The sequence below is a fragment of the Perognathus longimembris genome, chromosome 22 (genome assembly GCF_023159225.1).
Source record: "Perognathus longimembris pacificus isolate PPM17 chromosome 22, ASM2315922v1, whole genome shotgun sequence".
Taxonomy (NCBI): Eukaryota; Metazoa; Chordata; class Mammalia; order Rodentia; family Heteromyidae; genus Perognathus; species Perognathus longimembris.
This window is the reverse complement of record NC_063182.1, coordinates 249,425-269,651: the sequence shown is the minus strand read 5'-3', so window position 1 is coordinate 269,651 and position 20,227 is coordinate 249,425. Positions and strand designations below refer to the sequence as shown.

Below are 20,227 nucleotides of genomic sequence, written 5' to 3'. Positions count from 1 at the left end.
GTAAAAGGATTTTTTTAGAGACTGCCAGTTCTGGTGACTGAGATCTGAAGATCAAGGTCTAAAGCCAGCCTGAGTAGAAAAGTCTGTGACCCTTTTATCCCCAATTAACAACTAAAAAGCTGAAAGTGGAGCTGTGACTCAAACAGCAGAGTGCCAGCCTTGAGGGAATATACTACAAGTCAGTGCCCAGGCCCTGAGTTCAAGTTCAGTACCAGGGTGCGCGTACACACACACACACACACACACACACATTTAGTGATGATACTGTCTAATACATATTTCCTTTTTTCACAGATCATTTTCTAGCAAATGTTTTCTCATTTTATTTTATTTTTTTAACTTTATTTATTTATTTGCCAGTCCTGGGGCTTGGACTCCGGGCCTGAGCACTGTCCCTGGCTTCTTTTTGCTCAAGGCTAGCACTCTGCCACTGAGCCACTGAGCCACAGTGCCACCTTTGGCCTTTTCTATATATGTGGTGCTGAGGAATTGAACTCAGGGCCTCATGTATATGAGGCAAGGAAGCACTCTTGCCACTAGACCATTTCCCCAGCCCTCTAGCAAATGTCTTGAAATTATATCTGTGAATGATTTTTCTGTTTGGGGGCATTCATGTGTCTGTCCACATGTGTGTGTGTGTGAGCATGCAAGTGTGAGCAATTTGCATAGGTTCATGCATCCATTACCTCACATCAAATGCTTTCACTGAAATCAGTGATGATATACAATGAGTTGCACATATTACTATCGAAAGAAACAAACAAGTGATCTGCTCTGTCAGAAATGCAGAAAATGTATCACTATGGATTGGCATGAACATCATTTACACATTGCACAATACAAGCTGAGTGTAGTACACTGAATTAAAGAGCTTTGGTTCAAACCCCAGCTCTACTACTTAGGCAGGATTTGGGGTAAGTTGTTTAATTTGTTTAGGATATCTTCACCCATGTTTATATAATAGTGAAAATGTAGAGTTCTTTGCATTTGTTATTGTACATAAACGAAATAGTAAATATAAAGTAAAAATGTAACTTCCTTTGTTTCTTCTTAATGTATGCTTCCTCCAAAGTGTACTCAGTGCATGCACAGGAAAGAGGAGAATTCTGAATTGACGGTAACAGTGTCCTTGCTTGTTATCATTGTTAGGTCTGCCCGAGACCTGGGCCCTTTTCTCCGTGGGAGTCTGCACGTAGACTTCCCTCTTCCCCTTTGTTTCCCACGCAGGGCCACGTATGTCCACGCCCTGAAGTTTCCTCCCAGCGCCTGCCTTGCCCAGGTGGCTGACACACCTGGGGGCAGGTCCCTCCCCTTTCTACGAGGGCACATCCTGGATGTGTCATCCTGCCTCCAGCGCACCCTGGGAGGGTCCCAGGTTCTGAGGTCACATCGCCTCCGCCTGGCCATGCCTCCTCCCCAAGGCTCTCCCAACAGATCCCCAGTCCCTTCAGAAGTCGGCTCTTCCCTTCCTCCCTCCCCTTCCTCCCTCCCCTTCCATAATAAACTCTTCGATATCTGGACCACGTTCCTTTCGGCAAAACCTTCCAATTATATTTATAGAACAGAGAGTAAATATCCTTTTCTATTTTCAAAATTACTTGAGCAAAACTAACAATACCAACTATCAACTATTCTGCAGAGAAATTCTAGATCTGATAGAAGAAGGCTGTGATCTAGCCGAGTGGAGGAAGGGCAAGGGACTTGGGTGTGTGTTGCACCTCAGACCACACGCCTGCCTCCCACACGGTCATGCAGTCCTGGCCCTCACAGCGCTGGGCAGAGGCGGGCTTTGGTCCCACACAGTCCCTCTCCCGGGCTCTAATTAGAGTCCCATTGCTCAGTTGTTGGGTGCAGGCCACTTGTCTGTTCTGCATCCCTTTGCCACAAGTTTGTGAGCACGTGGTCCATTCTGTCATCATCCATCTGAAAGTAAAGAATGAGTCGGTCATTGAAAACAACTTAAGAGATATATACCTACCACATAGCTGGTGTGTCTAGAGTTGGGAAAAAAAAGGAGGCATATAATAACTTTGTACCATCTATTACCAATATTTAATTTTCTCCATGATGCCTATACTTTCTATTGTCTTACATGTTTATTATTCCTTATTTCAGGATCTTGTTCTTATTATGTTAATATATCTGATTCTTCCCTTGTCATTTCACATTCTGACTTGTACTGCTAATTGCTAATGTCTAGAAGTTATTCCCATTCTTAGAATTTTGAATGTTAACAATAACCTTATTTAAGTAAGACAACAATCTTAACCAGTTATTGAAAAGAAAACTGAACATACAGAGGCTTAGTAATTTACCAAAGAATAGAGATCTATTCCTCCAGAGATAAATATGCCTCACAGCCAAACCTCTGTCTCGCACTCTTGATTATACTTGGAGTATAAGCATGATTACTTGGAGTGATTACACACATGGAGTAAGGAGCTGAAGTTTGAACTTAACATGGCCCTACTTTATGGTGCCAGAACTCCACCTTTCTCTTCTTTTATGAATCTGCCCCCTCAGAAACACATACATATGTTAACACAGGAACATATTTTTATCCAAAGCAGTCCTCAGGGTAATATTACATAGCTAAGCAAGGTCTACCCAAGTTGGGACAATGGAATGGATCCCAAGCTGGACATTAGTGGCTCATGGTTTAAACCTAGCTATTCAGGAGGCTGAGCTATGAGGATTTCAGTTCAAAACCAGCCTGGGCAGGGAAAGTTCCTAAGATTCCTAACCCCAATTAATCACCAAAAAGCCAGAAGTGGAGTTGTGGCTCAAGTGATACAGTGCTAGTCTTGAGCAAAAAAAGCTTAGGAACAGCATCCAGGAGCTGCGTTCAAGTTCTAAGACTGGGGGCTGGAAATATGACCTAGTGGCAAGAGTGTTTGCCTAGCATGCATGAAGCCCTGGGTTCGATTCCTCAGCACCACATATATAGAAAAAACCAGAGGTGGCGCTGTGGCTCAAGTGGTAGAGTGCTAGCCTTGAGCAAAAAGAAGCCAGGGACAGTGCTCAGGCCCTGAGTCCAAGGCCCAGGACTGGCCAAAAAAAAAGTTCCAAGACTGTCACACACACACACACAAAAAAAAAAAAAAAAGAAAAAGAAAAAGAAAATCTTTGTTCAACTAAATATAATAAAAATAAAGTTTAAATAAGTAAATAAATAAAATACCTACCATTAGAACACTAATTTACAAAACTTTCACAGTTTATTTCAGGAAGGAACCAAGGCCTATGTGTGAAAGCCTTTCCTTCTCCTTCACCATTCCTTGTTATCCTGTTTTCCCCCTTAGTCTTGTGAAATGAGATAATGGAATGTCTATGTAATGGGAGAAGTTGCAATGAACAACTGAGGCACTGTGACAGAGCACTAGGATACCTTGTGAGGGCTGTCTAAATATAAGTCTTGAAGCACTGAGGTAGTTGATATGACTAGATGGTTATGCAGAGCCTGTGGGACTGGTGGTCTTTGAAGTACGACTGCGTGGGATAAGGGACTGATTCATATCCTAAGCGGAATGAAGTAAGTGAAGCCATACTTTGTCATGCTCACATGGCAGGTGGTTTAAAACTTATGGATTGCTTATTTCTGGAATTTTAAACTAAACTGCAGTTGACTGTAGTATGTAAAGGAATCATTAGTATATATTAAATATATCAATACATAAACTATATAGCAAACCTTAACATTTCAACACTGTAAATGAAGAAAACATTTTTCGAACTCTCTTAAGATTCCATTGATTATATAGCCTGAAGCAAATGTGAGTTTTGCAGTAAGGCAGAAATAATAGAATTCAGGTATAAAAAAAGAGGTGAGGGGAAGGAAAGGGGAAAAGACATCCAGAATTGAACTTTTGCTTAGATATATCACTAGTTTCCAAGCAGATTATTTAAAGAACAGTGCAGAATCATTTAAATGGAAATTCTACTCCTTCTACCTTCAATACCTCTCATATTTACTCTCTATGTAGCAAATTACAGAGACAAAATTATGAGGGTTACAAAGCTACAAATTCTTTACATATCTGAGATGCTGGATGTATAAATTCAGCATCGTTGCATTGCTGAAGTGATTATGGAAAGGGAGATGAGTCCCTGTTTAGGCTTTCTTTGAAGATTAGGTCTGAGTGAGCTACAACAAATTCCAGAGTGTCAGATAAAGTAAATATTCTTGCCATTGTGCTAGAGCAATCAATGTATTCCACATTCTTCTTGTCATGCCATCTCTAAAACTAGTTATTAGGTATAAAACACTAGGATGGAATCCTGCTTATCCTCAGCATTAATTTTTATGGGGAAACAGGTGGAGTTTGTAAGAGCCTTCAGATAGCAGCATGGATAAGCAGTTTTGCAGTCAGGCTGCTCCAGAAAGAAACCCTGGTTCCACTTTTCAATCTGTTCTCCATCTTTGCTTATGATAAGGCTTTCTTCCTTTTTACTTGCAGATGCTTAAAACTCTTATTTGGTTGCTTACTTGTGAGTTCCTTTTTTCTGTCCTGTTGCCTTGTACTCACTGGGGAAACAAGGGCATGGGTCAGAAATCTAATTATCGAGGGGCTAGGAAAACTAGCACACATTAGTACAAGCTATACAGGAGGCAGAGATCAGGAGGACGACAGATCCAGGCCAACCTGAGTAAAAAAAACAGACCCCCATCCTATTCTATGACTTTCATGGTGACCTAGAAAACCGTTGGGAGGATGACTGCAGTATGGGCCAGCCCTGGGTAAATTGCAAGGCCCTACCTAAAATAGATAAATTAAAAATAACTGAAGGAAAAAAGGGGGGCTAAAGGAGAGGCTCAAGTAGCACTAACACCAACACCACTAGATAAGAAGAGGATAATGAAGTAAGTGATTGGAGATTAAGAATTCCTCAGTTTACATTGAGAACACAGAGTTCTACAGCCAAAAGGACCACAAAGACTGCCTTCCAAAGCCCATTATTGTCAAGATCTGGGTCCTGGTCAGCCATGCCTTGATCCATTGACATTTGGTAACTTCTAACAACTCATTTTTGCATTTCAAAGAATTCAAAGACAAAAACCTAAATTCAACCAAATAGCCAAATATTTGAAGCAGTGAATTACAGGACAACATATATTTAAATACCTAATATCCAATTTAATTAATATTAATAAATTAATGTTAAATTAATAATATTAATTACAATATAGTTATTATGTTATATTAATATTAACTATTAAACATTTAAATATTTAAAGAAATATTTTAAATTATTTAAACTTTAACCACTCCTCATGTAGTTATTACAGCACTATCAAGAATATACTAAAGTTGTATATCCTAGCCTTACTTTCTTTTCTTTCTTTCTTTCTTTTTTTTGCCAGTTCTGAGGTTTGGACTCAGGGCCTGAGCACTCTCCCTGGCTTTCTTTTGCTCGGGGTTAGCACTATATCTTTTGAGCCACAGTACCACTTTTGGCTTTTTCTGCTTATGTGGTACTGAGGAATTGAACCTAGGGCTTCATGCATGCAAGGCAAGTACTCTACTGCCATATCCCCAGTCCATAGCCTTACTTTCTTAACCATTCTTAACTATTCTTTACATTTTGGTATATATGCAGTTCTGTTTCTTAAGAAAATGTGATTATGATAGTGTTCTGAGTAGGATATAGTGTGACACTGCTTCAGTGACTGCTAGAATATGATTACCTTGTCTGACATGGTTGCTCATTGCACTTTCGAATCTGTGGGTCTGGCTTTGTTAAATGTTTGCATTTTCGGTTGTCCACAATGCTGATATTTTTACTCATGACTTTTGTGCAGGATACTGTTGTCTTCCTCTCTCCTGAAATGGGCAAATAAACACATAACAAATGCTATTGTAGGTCTTTATGAAATATATTCAGGAATAATGGATTATTTAAAATAAATTTTAGTCTCTGCCAATTTTACACCAATGAAGATGACACACTTAATATTGACATAACAAATTTATGGCTAGGGTTAAGGAATTTTTCTTTCCCTTAGAAGTTGAATAGGAAGTATTACTCACAAAGTGATGATGGTGATTTAAAATGAAAAGATATTAATTGATTTGTTGTTACACTGGTTATCTTTTAGTATTACTCATTAAAAGCTCTCCATGTTCATTAAACATACATGGTGAGCCTTCTTTAAAACACAAAAAGACCATTAGAATTCTAGAAATATTTCCTTCTGAAGTGATTGCCATTTTACTCCAAGAGACCAGGAAACTTCTGTACTTCCCTCCCCCTTTCCCAAAACAGATAAACTTACATAGGAGAGAAAGAATACAGAGATCAAATCAGATAAACTTACATCCAGACAAAGAATACAGAGATTAAACCAGTACCAAGAGGGGAAAACAGAAAAAACCCAACCCTGAAAACAATGCAATAAAAAAAACTCATTTCTGTTTCTTGGAGTTCATTTTGATAAGCATCATTTTATAGGATCATATGCCAATAGCTATTGAGCCCTTGTGATCTTCTCCTCAGGATACCTTCCTTTGTTCTCACCGTGTGAATGTTTAGAGTGTTGCTTAATTAATCATGTCCCAGTGTAATTTTTTTTACTATACATTGGGTTTACTAATTATACAAATGAGGAAAACCACGCAGCCTATGTCTCTTTGGGTCTAGCTTATTTCATTTAGTATACATTTTTTTCCAAGTCTTTCCATTTCCTTACAAATGAGGCAATGCCATTCTTTCTGATGGAAGCAAGAATTCCATTGTGTATATTTACCACATTTTCTTGATCCATTCATCCCCTGAGGGGCATTTGGGTTAATTCCATATTTTAGCTATGGTAAACAATGCTGCAACAAACATGGTTGTGCTGTGTGGCCTGGTTTGTAGACATTTGGATAAATACCAGAGTAGGATTGCTGAGTTACAGGGAAGCTTTATTTTTAGTCTCCTAAAGAACTTGCATACTCCTTTACATTCCCACCACCAAATTTACATTCCCACCACCAGTGTAGTAGCATTCTCTTTTGGCAACATCCCTGCCAGCATCTGTTATTGTTAGTTTGCTTGATAATAGCCATTCTAACTGAAGTGGGGTAGAATCTCAATGTTGTTTTCATTTGTATTTCTTTTAGGGCCAGAGATATTGAACATTTTTTTTCATATGTCCTTTGGCCATTCTTATTTCTCCTTTGGAGAAGTTTCTACATCTCTAGCCCTCTTATTAATTGGGTTGTTGTTTCTTTGAGTATTTGTGTTTGGGAGTTTTACTTTTTTGAGCTCTATGTATATATTATTCTGACAACCATTTTTAGCAATTACCACTGATTCCCTTTTATCTTTGCAGCATCCTTCCACCTTTTCCATTTATTTTCCTGCCTTACTTATTTTTCTCAGGTATTTAACCAACTTTTATGCAATGATATGTTAATTGTTTTGTATCTCTCTCCTTTCTTCTCTCTTTTGTTGGTACTAGGGTTTAAACTCAGAATTTGCTTGTTAGGATGGAGCTCTACTACTTGAGCCATACCTATAGCACTGCTATTTTTCTGGTTATTTGGAGGTGGAATCTCACAGACTTTTCTATTGTTGTGTAGTTTTCTGTAGTTGTGGTGACAGAGGCATTTCAGGATTTACACTTTTTAGATTTCATGGACATAATAGAGTCCAACATACAGTAAGTAAAGCCTAGTATGTTGCAGATAAAGACTTTAGTATATATACAATTAAATGGAGACTAATTATTTTCTGTGTGCAAATATTGGGGTTTGAGCTTAGGATCAAGGAGCTGACCCTGAGCTCTTTCCCTCAAGACTGGTGCTCTTTCACTTAAGTTCCACTTCTTGCTTTTTGGTGGTTATCAGGAGATAAAGTCTAGTGGCTAGTTTCAAACTGAGATACTCAAATTTCAGTCTCTTGAGTGGCTAGGATTACAGGCATGATTCTTGGGTGTCTGGAGGGAGTAAATATATTCAGTGGTTTCTGGAAAGACTAGTCAGTAGCTTTCTGTGGTTCAAGTCAAGTTTTGTCACAAAGTTATTTTTGTGACCCGTGAATATGTCCTCAAAAAAGCTTTGTTTCCAAACTTTTGTGAATTTTTGGAACTACAATTTAGAGTTTTACGATCTGTCTTAATTATCCATGGTGTATCAGAAAAGAAGAATTGCTTTAGAAAAATAGTATTAAAGATCTCACCTCCTCCACATGTGACATCACAATCTTCCCATCCTGTGTGTGTCCACAGGAAGAGGGGCTCAGATGCTCTTGAGCTCTGATTGTCTGGAATGGGATCTAAGGGGATGATGTATTCATAATGAAGACCATAATTCTGATCTTGAAACAAGAGCACCTATAGTAGAGAGAAATGAATCAAATGGGTGAATCAAATTGGAACATACTCAATATGGAACCAAAGATTAAGGATGCTGATAGTTTAAGATGACTGTCATTTGTAGAGCACACTTCTAATTCATAGCAGAAATATGGCATCTTATTGCCATATTAAACAGATCCCACTTTTGAAAAGACTGGGGTTCTTTATTTACCTGTGAGATTACCACATCATAAGAAAATGTTTGCTTGAATGTAGGTAAGTTCTGTTCATTTTCTTTCCTTCCTTTCTTCCTTCTTTCTTTTCTTTCTTTCATACATACATGTGAATTGTTTAATTATCAGTAAAGGATATTTGGAATGACTTAATTTGAAGCTATACTGTACAACCATGGGCAGGGTTTGTGTTTTTCTTGTTCTCTACTTACATAGTGCCAAGCTCAGAACTATAGTATCATGGGCAGTAATATAGCATATAAAGCTATATACATATGTATATAGGAATCTATGCTTAAATGAAAGATAAATATGTTTATTTATTTATAGAAATTATGACCAATAGCCAGATGAAGTATATTACTTACCTGAGAATTTAAAGAAATGATTTATATAATACATTGTGATGATTAAAATACATACACACACATTTGTAAATTTTTTTCTACATTTTTGGGACATTATTTAACCTTTGTCTAGGTAATTGTATTGATTGGTATTTCAGAGTTAATACTTGCTACATGAGAAAAATTTTAAGTAAGCCCAAGACTAAGCTTCTGAATTTCTCTATTATATTTTCCTTACTGCTTTTCTCAAGATTCATCTGAATATGTTAGTAGAAGTGCTGAGATTTACTAGATCCATAGTTTGTGAAACTAATGTGCTAACTTAATGAAAGTTATATCAATAAAGTATCAGTAATAGAAATAATGTTAAGTCCAAAAATGAATAACTTAGTGATGGATGATTTAAGTATCTCATTTAGTGTTATCAATTAAAAGTCACTTTCTGCTTAATAAGTAAAGAGAGAGACAGAGACAGAGACACAAAGATATAGACAGAGAGAGAGGGATTTTAACTGAGTTTTAAAAGAAATCATTTACTTTGTTTATTGTTTTACTAGACAAATTATTACCTAATTTTTACATTGGTAGAACTAACAGCCATTTGGAAAATTAATTCATTATATTTAAACACTTCTAATTTTGCTAATAAGCTACCTTTTCATTGATAGATTTTTCTTGCATATCTAATACTATTTATTTTATTTTATTTTATTTTGTCTTTTCTTTTTTTGGTACTGGGGATCAAACCCAGGACGTTGCACTTGATAGGCAAGCACTTTGCCACTGAGCTACATCCCCAGCCCATCTAATACTATTTAACACAGAGATATGAGCCACAAAACCATAAGCTTGTTCTGAAACCATTTGAATTTGGCAGTGGTTTCTGCATAAAGGAAAGATTGAGTCATAATAGTAGAGAGCACACAATGAAACATGAAACAGAAGAAATTGCCTTTGAAAAGTCAATACCAGCTTTCAATCTGAACAATTGTTCTCAAGCACTGATTCCAGGGCACTGTAGGTCACTTTTGACACTACAGGTCAAATAGACTTAACAGAGAGCTACAGAATGTTCTGTCACACAATACCCACCATTCTCAGAACCCAAGGAAACTGTTTCAAAAATTGGTAATAACTTAAAATTAGAAAAATCTAACAAATACAAGAAAATTGAAGTAACTTCTTATATTTTATGAAAAAAATATAGCCAGAAATCAACCTAAAAAATACAGAAAACATACAAACACCTTCTGGGTCAATGAAAAAATTAGAAAAAAAAACCCTAAAATAGTCCTGTAATCAAATGAAAATAACCAGTAAATTAGAAAAAAACTAAAATATCCCTATAATCAAATGAAAATGATAACCAGATATAATTCAAGTGATATTAAGGGAAAGTTTTTTTCCTTTTTTCCCCTTTTGTTGCCAGTCCTGGGCTTAAACTCAAGGACTGAGCACTTGTCACTGGCTTCTTTTTGCTCAAGTCTACCAGTCTACCACTTAAGCCGCAGCACCACTTCTGGCCTTTTCTGTTTATGTGGTGCTAAGGAATCGAACCCAGGGCTTCATGCATGCTAGGCAAACACTCTACCTCTAAGCCACATTCTCAGTCCCTGAAGCAAAGTTTTTAGTTATAAATTCATACATCAAAAATCAGAGCTATATTAAAAAAAACATGTTAATGATGCTTATCAAGACCTTAGTAAAACAAAAACAAGCAAGTTCCAAATTAGTAGAAGGAAAGAAAAAATAAAGATTAGAGCTGAAATGATTAAAATGGTATGTAACAAACAATATAAATGATGAGTTGGATCTTTGACTGGATAAATAAGACTGGCAGACCTTTAGTCAAGCTACCAAAAGAAAAGGCAAGAAGTTGAAAATTAATATAATTTTAGATTTTCCCACTTGTGGAATTGTTTGAAGAATACTGGCATTAAATTTTCTTTAAAAGTCTTGTAGAATTCAGCAACTAATTAATGTGGTCCTCAGATTTTCTTATTGAGAGGTATTTTTATTACAGTTTCAAAATTGTTGCTTATAATTATTTTCTTCAGGTTGTTTATATCTTGTTGGTTGTTTTGTTATATTATATTTATCAATAAATATACCTGTCTCAGTTTTCAAATATTGAATTTGAAAACTAGAATGAGTTTTCAAAATACTGCCTAAAGTATTACCCATCAAGTTCACTCCAAACCTGCAGACCTGCTTTCAGTCTGGGCAGAATCTGTGTTCTCACCCTTTTCCTTCTGATAGGAATGAAAAATAATCCTTTACTACTTGGTGAAAACGTTATCACGAACATTCAAATTTCCACAATTCTTAAGAGGGCTCCATTAACGAAGGTGAGAGAATAGGAACCACTGTTTGATATATTTACACATTCCTTTCTCTGGAAAACTAACACTATCAGTGACATTTTACACAAACTCAGATAAGGTCCATGTTGAAGATATAAGCAGTGCCATTATTTGCCATACTGTATCTCTCTTTTAGTCAAGCATTCTGGTGAGCTGACAAATGCTTTCAAGAAAAGAAAAAATTTTCATTCCCTGGTAATACATCCCTTCTTTGATTTTGTTCCCTAAAATCCTTTTTCTACTTGTAATAATTACTATTGTTAGGTACAATAATTTAGAACACACATTTATACATCCAAAACTCACTTCCTAAATTATTTTAAATTATCTCTCGGACAGTTGAAATGTACAACAAATACTAAATAGGGCACAGTCAGAAGATCTTTTCTATGAGAAGTGAATTATACAATATCATTAGTTCTTTTCCTCATACCAGAAGGTGTAAAGGAGTTGTAGTAGGGCCTCTGGCAGAGATCTTCTCCCATAAACCTCTTCTTACATAATGGATGGTAGTGCCTGCTAAATTGAATGCTCCAGGTTGTTCAATCTTCCAGTCAGTATTAATAGATCGTTTGCCAGTGTCTCGGAGAACTATACAGAAATTTAAAATTTTATAAGTATCACCAGGCAGCATTTATCAATATCAACTTCATATTGTTTTGTTGAATGAATCATACATTTCTAAAATCTGAGATAACATACTCTGTTATCAAAAGACATGCATTCTCAGGAAGCGTTTGTAAGCATAGGTAATCCACCACGTGGCCTGATGCTGCTCACAACTGAGCAGCCACATTTAGCTCTGCCTCTTCTAACCTCCTTGGTCAACTGATGTATGTAGTTCTTATTTTGCTCTTATTCATTTAGTCTTTACTGTTGCCAGTCTGTGTATCTGTATCAGATAGCCAATGATTCCATGAACACTGTAGCTATTACTTTCCACAAACATATGTTCTTTATCCAATGTTAAAAATGTTATTGATAAACATTAATGTCTTCCCCCCCCAAAAAAAACCCTGCTTCCTCATATTTCCCTAAAGTATACTAAATATTGTGAGAGATCTTTTTGAACTAGATTTATACAGTGATCAGAGAAATCTTATTTTATCACCCTTTACTTCAACACATTTTCAGGGCACAATTATAAAGAAATCTTTTCTAAAAATCTCTAATAAATATGCCAAAAGCCCTATTGAGGTTACTGGACTATGACATTTAGACCCAATTCATGTATTTGGCTTTCAATATTCCCCAGAAAACACACACTTGTACATGCAAATCTACAAAATTTATTGGTCTTAAAGTTACCTACATGAAGAATCAGTGTTTGAAGTGGTATTTCCTAGTTTTTTTTGGTGGGTTTTCCCCCCAATTCATTAGCATAAAAACATGGTTTTAGAAATAGTGCTTCCAGGGGCTGGGGATATAGCCTAGTGGCAAGAGTGCCTGCCTCGGATACATGAGGCCCTAGGTTCGATTCCCCAGCACCACATATACAGAAAACGGCCAGAAGCGGCGCTGTGGCTCAAGTGGCAGAGTGCTAGCCTTGAGCGGGAAGAAGCCAGGGACAGTGCTCAGGCCCTGAGTCCAAGGCCCAGGACTGGCCAAAAAAAAAAAGAAATAGTGCTTCTGGCTCTGACGGAGTAACTGGAACCTTAGCTTCCCCTCCATAAACAAACTGAAAGCTAGATAATGTCTGAACAATTGTTCTCAAGCATTGGATAACTGACAATAGAGACCTGTGGTCCAGAACTGAAGGAAAAAAAGTGATTTGATATCTAAAAGTGCTTGATTTTCTCTCTAGACTGACATTCTTTCCTTCCTCCCATCTCAACCACAAGAAGCTGAACCTAAGGCAGAGTAGAAATGAAGAAGGCTTTGGTGAGGTGGGAATACAGGATAGAATCTCAATTGATAAGGGTAGCCCTTGTTTACAGACTTTAGATAAGAGTGAACCCCACAGAAAAGGCGTTCAAATAACTTGCAAAGGGATTCATTTGTAGAACCCCTACAGCTGAATATTCAGCTTCTGAAAGGAAGATGTAACTCCTCAAAGAAGTTGTGGGGAAAGGGCAACTACTTAGTCTTGTAAACGTTGTCACCCCTGGAGTTCAAGAAGAGATCTTAGACATAGGAGTTATATGTAATTAGAGTAGTGAGATCTTTATAAACATGGTTTCAGTAGGTGTACATATATTTTCACAATAGGTTCCTCATAAAGCAAACAAGTATTTCTGAAAACTACCATCTTCATTCTTTTATAGCTTTAATTTCGTTTTTCACTTGTTGGAAGTCATGACTTCCTAAAAAGTCACAAATAATTTCTTGTTCACTTTCTTCTAGAATTTTAGTCTGCATTTGGTTTATATCACTAATCTATTTTGAGTTAAATTTTTTGTGAGCTATCAAGGACAGGTCAAAGTTCATTGTTCTGTTTTGTAAATCACAGTATCACTTGTTTAAAGCGTATTTTTACAGTACCACCTGGACTGCTAGGTTCTGGGTCTGTTTAGCTCATAGCTCTCTATGTAATTTCTCATTATGATGAACATTCTGCCCATTTTTCTTCATCAAAACTTTAAAACTTTGAAGCTAACCAGGCACTGGGTTAGCCCATCCCTGTAATCCTAGCTATTTAGGAGACCAAGATATGAGAATTGTGGTTTGAAGCCCGCTTGAGCAGGAAAATCCATAAGACTCATCTCGATTAAATACCAAAAAGCTGAAAGTGGAGCTGTGGTTCAAATGGTCGAGTAGCCTTGTGTACAAACACAGAGGGACAGTGCCCAGACCCAAGTGCAAGTCTCAGTACCAGCACACACACCCCACTGAAGGTGATCTCCTGAGTTTATATAATTTTAAGACTCCAATAACTTTCTCATGACTTAATTATTCAAATTAATTGTGGACTTTAAAATTATAATTATTTAATAATTTTTCATTTATTTATTACATATGAATTGTCAGAAATTAGTTGTAGGGCTGGAAAGGTGCCTTAGTAATAGAGTGCTTGCCTGGCATGCACGGAGCCTTGGGTTTGATTCGTCAGCACCACATATATAGAAAAAAGCCAGAAGTGGCGCTGTGGCTCAAGTGGCAGAGTGCTAGCCTTGAGCACAAAGAAGCCAGGGACAGTGCTCAGGCCCTGAGTTCAAGCCCCAGGACTGGCAAAAAAAAAAAAGTTATAAAAGGGTTTTATTTTTATATGTCCATACAGAAATTCGCCCTCTATCATTCTTTTTTTCATCCCCAAACCAATTTAACAGCCTTCATTGTTCCATTTCCACATCTATACATATAATATTTTGATCATACTCACACCCTTTTGCCTTCTCCCTTCCCAGTATTAACCATTCTTTAAAAATGATCTGTCTTAGAGTAGGAAAGACACTAGAACTTATAGGCACAGGAAGGAACTTCCTGAATAGAGTCCCAGGGGCACAACAAATAGGGGAAAGACTCGACAAATGAGACTACTACAAATTAAAAAGTTTCTGCACAGCTAAGGACATAGCCACCAAAATAGAAAGACAGCCAACGATATGGGAAAGGATATTTACCAGCACAGCAACAGACAAAGGCCTGATATCTGTCATCTACAGAGAACTCAAAAAACTAAGCCCCTCCAAGCCCAATAAACCTATTAGGAAATGGGCAAAAGAGCTAAAGAGAGACTTCACAAGAGAAGATATAAAAATGGCAAAGAAACATATGAGGAAATGCTCAACATCCCTGCTAGTAAAGGAAATGCAAATAAAAACAACCCTGAGATACCACCTCACCCCAGTTAGAATGGCCTATACTCTGAACTCAGGCAACAACAAATGCTGGAGGGGCTGTGGGGAAAGAGGAACCCTTCTCCATTGTTGGTGGGAGTGCAAATTAGTACAACCACTTTGGAGAACAGTATGGAGGTTTCTCAAAAAGCTCAATATAGACCTACCCTATGACCCAGCCATACCACTCCTAGGCATCTACCCTAAACAGCAAAATCCAAGATATCAAAAAGGCATTTGTACTTCCATGTTTATCACAGCACAATTCACAATAGCTAAAATATGGAAACAACCCAGATGCCCCTCCACAGACGAATGGATCCAAAAAATATGGTATACTACATAGCGATTAGGAATGGTGAAATAGAACTCGAACAAATAATGTTGAGTGAGACAAGCCTAGACCACAGAAAACAAAGGGGCATGATCTCCCTGATATATGACTGTTAACAAAGGGAGACGGAGAGACAGTAGAGACCAAGTCTGTGAATACTGTATATGTTCTTGATACATTGTATATTGCATATATGTCAACCTGACCTAGACAAGGGATAGAAAAACAGGTCGTAAGATATCATAAGAAATGTACACACTGCCCTACTATGTAACTGCACCCTCTTTGCACAACACCTTGTAAAAAAATTTATGTCCAATTAATAAAAAAAAAAGATCTGTCTTACATTACTATTTTGTATTTTAGGTGGAAATTTAGGTGTAAAATTTAGGTGTAAAATAGGTGCTAATTGTTCAAGGAATTATGACATGGCAATTTATACATGAATATAGAGTCATTGGACCAGATTGACCCTCTTGATTACTCTCATTTTTTTCAACCTCCACTACTGCCTATTATTTAACAGCTTTCAGTGAGTTTTGCTTGGCCACCTGCATTCACAGACACAATGTATTTTGATATTTATCACCTTCAAACATTCTTTATCAGAAATAAACAAAAACAATAGGAAAACCAACAAAACTTAAAGATGATTCTTAAAAACACACAAGTTTACAAACCTTTAGCTTCATAAAGGAAAAGCTGGGAAGGAAAGGATAAAGGGATGACAAGCTAAAATTACAGATCGGTTGGAAGAATGGACACACAGGGCACTGGTGATTCAAGCCTATAATCCTACTTATTCAGGAGACTGAGATCTGAGGATTATGATTTGATTCCAGTGCAGGCAGGAATGTCTGTAAGACTTTTACCTCTAATTAATTACTACAATGCAGAAAGTAGAGCTCTAGCTCAAGTGGAAGACCACTAACCTTGATCTTAGAGACCATGCCCAGGCCTTGTTTCCAAGCCCCAGGACTGGTACCAAAAATATAATTCCAAGTTTTAAATATGTGAATTATTTAATATATTACTAAGGAAAACTAGCCTAGAACATATGAATGCTATTTCTGTTCTGAATATTTGTACACTCAATTCTGAGATGGAAATTGTAACCCCCAAGTTAATGTTGTTGTAAAAACTTTTTATTAATGCTCTTATGAAAGAGTTCTCAAGAATTAGCTAACTTCTTTCATTATGTGGGAACACAGAATCTGGAAACAGTCCCTCACTAAAGAGCAACGTATCAGGACCTTGATATTTCCCATCCTCCAAAACTGTGAGAAATAAATTTCTGTTGTTTGTAATGTATCCACTGCATGGCATTTTGCCATAGTAACCTGAATGGATGAAGACAGCTGCTCTGTGAAGGAAGCAGAGAGAGAGAGAGAGAGAGAGAGAGAGAGAGAGAGAGAGAGAGAGAGAGAGAGAGGAGAGGATAGAAAGAAATGAAGAAAGAGAGGAAGGAAAGAAGGAAGGAAGGAGAAAAGAAAGAAAGAAAGAGAAGAAAGCAAAGAAAGAGAGAGAGGAAGGAAGGGATGAAGAGAGAGGGAGAGAAAAAAGAAAGGAAAGAAAGAGGGAGGCAGAAAAGGAAGGAAGGGAGGAAAGGAAGTGGGGAGAGAGGGAGGGAGGGAGGGAGGAAGGGAGGGAGGAAGGGAGGGAGGGAGGAAGGAAGGAAGGAAGGAAGGAAGGAAGGAAGGAAGGAAGGAAGGAAGGAAGGAAGGAAGGTACTTGTAGATATCAATTAAGGATGATGACCTGGGAGAATGGCAGATTATCTGGGGTTTTACAGTAGGGTCCTATATACAGTGATTTCTATCTTTGTAAGTGGGAGAATGAAATTTGAACATAGAAGAGGCAATGTGATCATGGGAGCAGGTATTGAAATGATGTTATCACAGACAATAGGATGCTGGCAGCCACTGGAAGCTTAATGATTCAAGGTATGGATTTTTTCCTAGTCTCCAGAAATAATGTGGCTCTGAAGACACTGATTTTAGTTCCAAGAAACAGATTTTGGGGGCTGGAAATGTGGCTTAACGGTGGAGTGCTTGTCTAGCACGCATAAAGTCCTGGGTTCAATTCCTCATAAACAGAAAAAGCCTGAACTGGTGCTGTGGCTCAAGAGGTGGAGTGCTAGCTTGAGCAAAAAGAATCCAGAGACAGTGCTCAGGCCCTGAGTCTCAGTCCCTAGGACTGGCAAAAAAATAAAAAAAAAACCAACACAAAAACAAAACAGATTTTGGATTTTTCGCCTAGATGCAGCGCCACTTCTGGCCGTTTTCTCTATATGTGGTGCTGGGGAATTGAACCCAGGGCCTCATGTATACGAGGCAAGAACTCTTGCCACTAGGCCATATCCCCAGCCCGGAAGAACACATTTTTAACCTAGACTTCTGATTTGGGAATTATTTTTTTCTGAAGTGTCTTCAAGACATGTATACATCACACAAGCAAACGATTCATAATACTATCATGTAAAGATGAAATGAGATTCCCTAGGAAGGGGAGAGTTAAGAAAAAGCAAGAAAGGCCTGAGCCTGAGCCTACCAAATGGGAAAATTTGGAGACTATGATGAATTTGAGGGCCATGAACAGAGACCATGAGGGCATCTGGTGAGGGAAAGGAGAAAAAAAAAAAAAAAAAAAAAAGGATGTCTCATGAGTTAAGAAGCCAACATGCTGGACTTCGGTGACTAAGTGACTATTAATTTGTCATCAAGGAAACAATTTGCTGACCTCAAAACAAAACAAAAACCTCATTGTCTGTTCAGGGACAGAGAAAACCAAGTTGGATTGGTTGTGAAGAAGCAAGGAACTACAGACAGCATGGTGCTGTGCCATTTGTGAAAGTAGCTGGTTGGTTTAGCAACATTTATCAGCCTATTAAAACACAAGTTACTCCATTTGAAATATCTGTATTCCTTTATAGCTTGGAGGAAATAGAATATTTCCAAGTATAATAGTCAATAATGTTATTGCATCAATATATTAAATCATCTAGTGTTGTCTTCAAAAATTAGATGTTGGGGGCTGGGGATATGGCCTAGTGGCAAGAGAGCTTGCCTCATATACATGAGGCCCTGGGTTCGATTCCCCAGCACCACACATACAGAAAATGGCCAGAAGTGGCGCTGTGGCTCAAGTGGCAGAGTGCTAGCCTTGAGCAAAAGGAAGCCAGGGACAGTGCTCAGGCCCTGAGTCCAAGGCCCAGGACTGGCCAAAAAAAAAAAAAAAATTAGATGTTAGATCATTAAAAGATTTTTAAACCTGGAATGATCTTCTCCATATAAAACATGCTTAAAATCCATGATATGTAAAGCCGATCAGATTAATATATTAGTAATTACAAACTAATGAGAATTCATACAATAAAGATTCTTTAGAATCCTTTTCCTCAAATTTCCCTACTCCTAGAAAATAAATCCTTAAGAAATTTAATTCAGTCCAAGGCTAAACTGTTTTCTATATTGCAAAGTACAAAGAACTACTTAGGATAGTTTTCATGTGAGAAAACTTCTTATTGGGACAGTTGTTACCCACTTGAAAAAGAACAACAAAAATCTCATTTTTCTGATGGAGAAAATTCATGAGGGCATTTTTATTTGTTGGCCCTGGGACATAAACTTAAGGACTAGGCACTGTTCCTGAGCTTCTTTTGCTCAAGGTTAGTAGCACTTTACATTGGAGCTAAGACTCTCACAGACTTTCCCACCTGTACTGTCTTCAAATTGCAATCCTCAAATCTTATCCTCTTCAGTAGCTATGATTACAGGTGTGAGCCACTGGTGCCCAGCTTCATGAGGGGTATTTTAAATATATAATTTAAATACAATGTTTAAATTCTGAGAGAATGTTTTCTCCTTTCCTTACTTTGATCATATTTGACCCTGGCATTCCTGACTAGCTTGAAATTTTGATAAGCAAGTATATTTGAATAAATCACTATTTTCTTTAATGTATTCAAAAAGAATAATTAAAATAATACATGATTAATTATTAATTTGACAATAATTAAAATGAACAAAATAGCCTCCTCTCCTCAAAAAATATTTAAGGACACTTTCTTCATCAGTGAGGCTAAGAAGTAAAGAATTTTCTCATTATAAGTGAAATGTCTTTAGTATATGTCCAAACCAGAAGATTTTCTAACTCTTAAATAATATTTTTTATAAGCATACACATGTATAGACACATAGCATTAATATATTTATGCACATATTCATGTGTTTGAATTGAATGGATTAATGAATTATATCCTGCATATGTATATACTTGAAATAAAATAGGCCAAAGTAATCCATGTGATTAAAAAAAAAACTTTTTTGTGGGGGGGAGCAGTCCTGGGGCTTGGACTCAGGGACTGAGCACTGTCCCTGGCTTCTTTTTGCTCAAGGCTAGCACTCTGCCACTTGAGCCACAGCGCCACTCCTGGCCGTTTTCTATATATGTGGTGCTGGGGAATTGAACCCAGGGCTTCATGTATACTAGGCAAGCACTCTTGCCACTAGGCCATAGTCCCAGCCCAATCCATGTGATCTTTTTGTTATAAGCTACTATTTATACCCTTCCCTTGCACTGAAACCCCACATACTGATGCCTGGATTGCTTTTGCTCCTGATGCATCTTGGGAAGAGAAGGCAGGAAACATGGTCATGGTCAATATAACAAGAGGAGCTTCCTGGGAAGCTCAGACTTGAAATGCAACAGGCTGTATTCCTCCCATCATAAAGCTCCTCAGGCCTGGAGTGGGAGTCATGCTTGAGCGGTCTGTGTCTGTAACACAGGTTACCTAAATAGCCATGTGCTGGCTTTTCCTCCACAATTTTGATGCTTCTTGCTCCAGCAGGCATCACCAGCACTTCTACATAGCCTGTAAGAGTCAATACAACA

At 37.6% G+C, this 20,227-nt stretch overlaps 1 protein-coding gene across 2 annotated transcripts in view; it reads right to left on the bottom strand.

Annotated features, from left to right (window-relative positions):
• Positions 1 to 20,227, bottom strand: part of Adamts19 (ADAM metallopeptidase with thrombospondin type 1 motif 19) — a 155,821-nt gene that overhangs the window by 19,713 nt on the left and 115,881 nt on the right. For both annotated transcript variants that reach the window (XM_048331432.1, XM_048331431.1), the window contains 5 exons: positions 20,127 to 20,207; positions 11,658 to 11,815; positions 8,164 to 8,317; positions 5,687 to 5,822; positions 1,719 to 1,923 (listed from right to left, as the gene is read on the bottom strand). In XM_048331432.1, the coding sequence (XP_048187389.1) occupies positions 1,719 to 1,923; positions 5,687 to 5,822; positions 8,164 to 8,317; positions 11,658 to 11,815; positions 20,127 to 20,207 (734 nt within the window). The remainder of the gene's footprint in view (positions 1 to 1,718; positions 1,924 to 5,686; positions 5,823 to 8,163; positions 8,318 to 11,657; positions 11,816 to 20,126; positions 20,208 to 20,227) is intronic.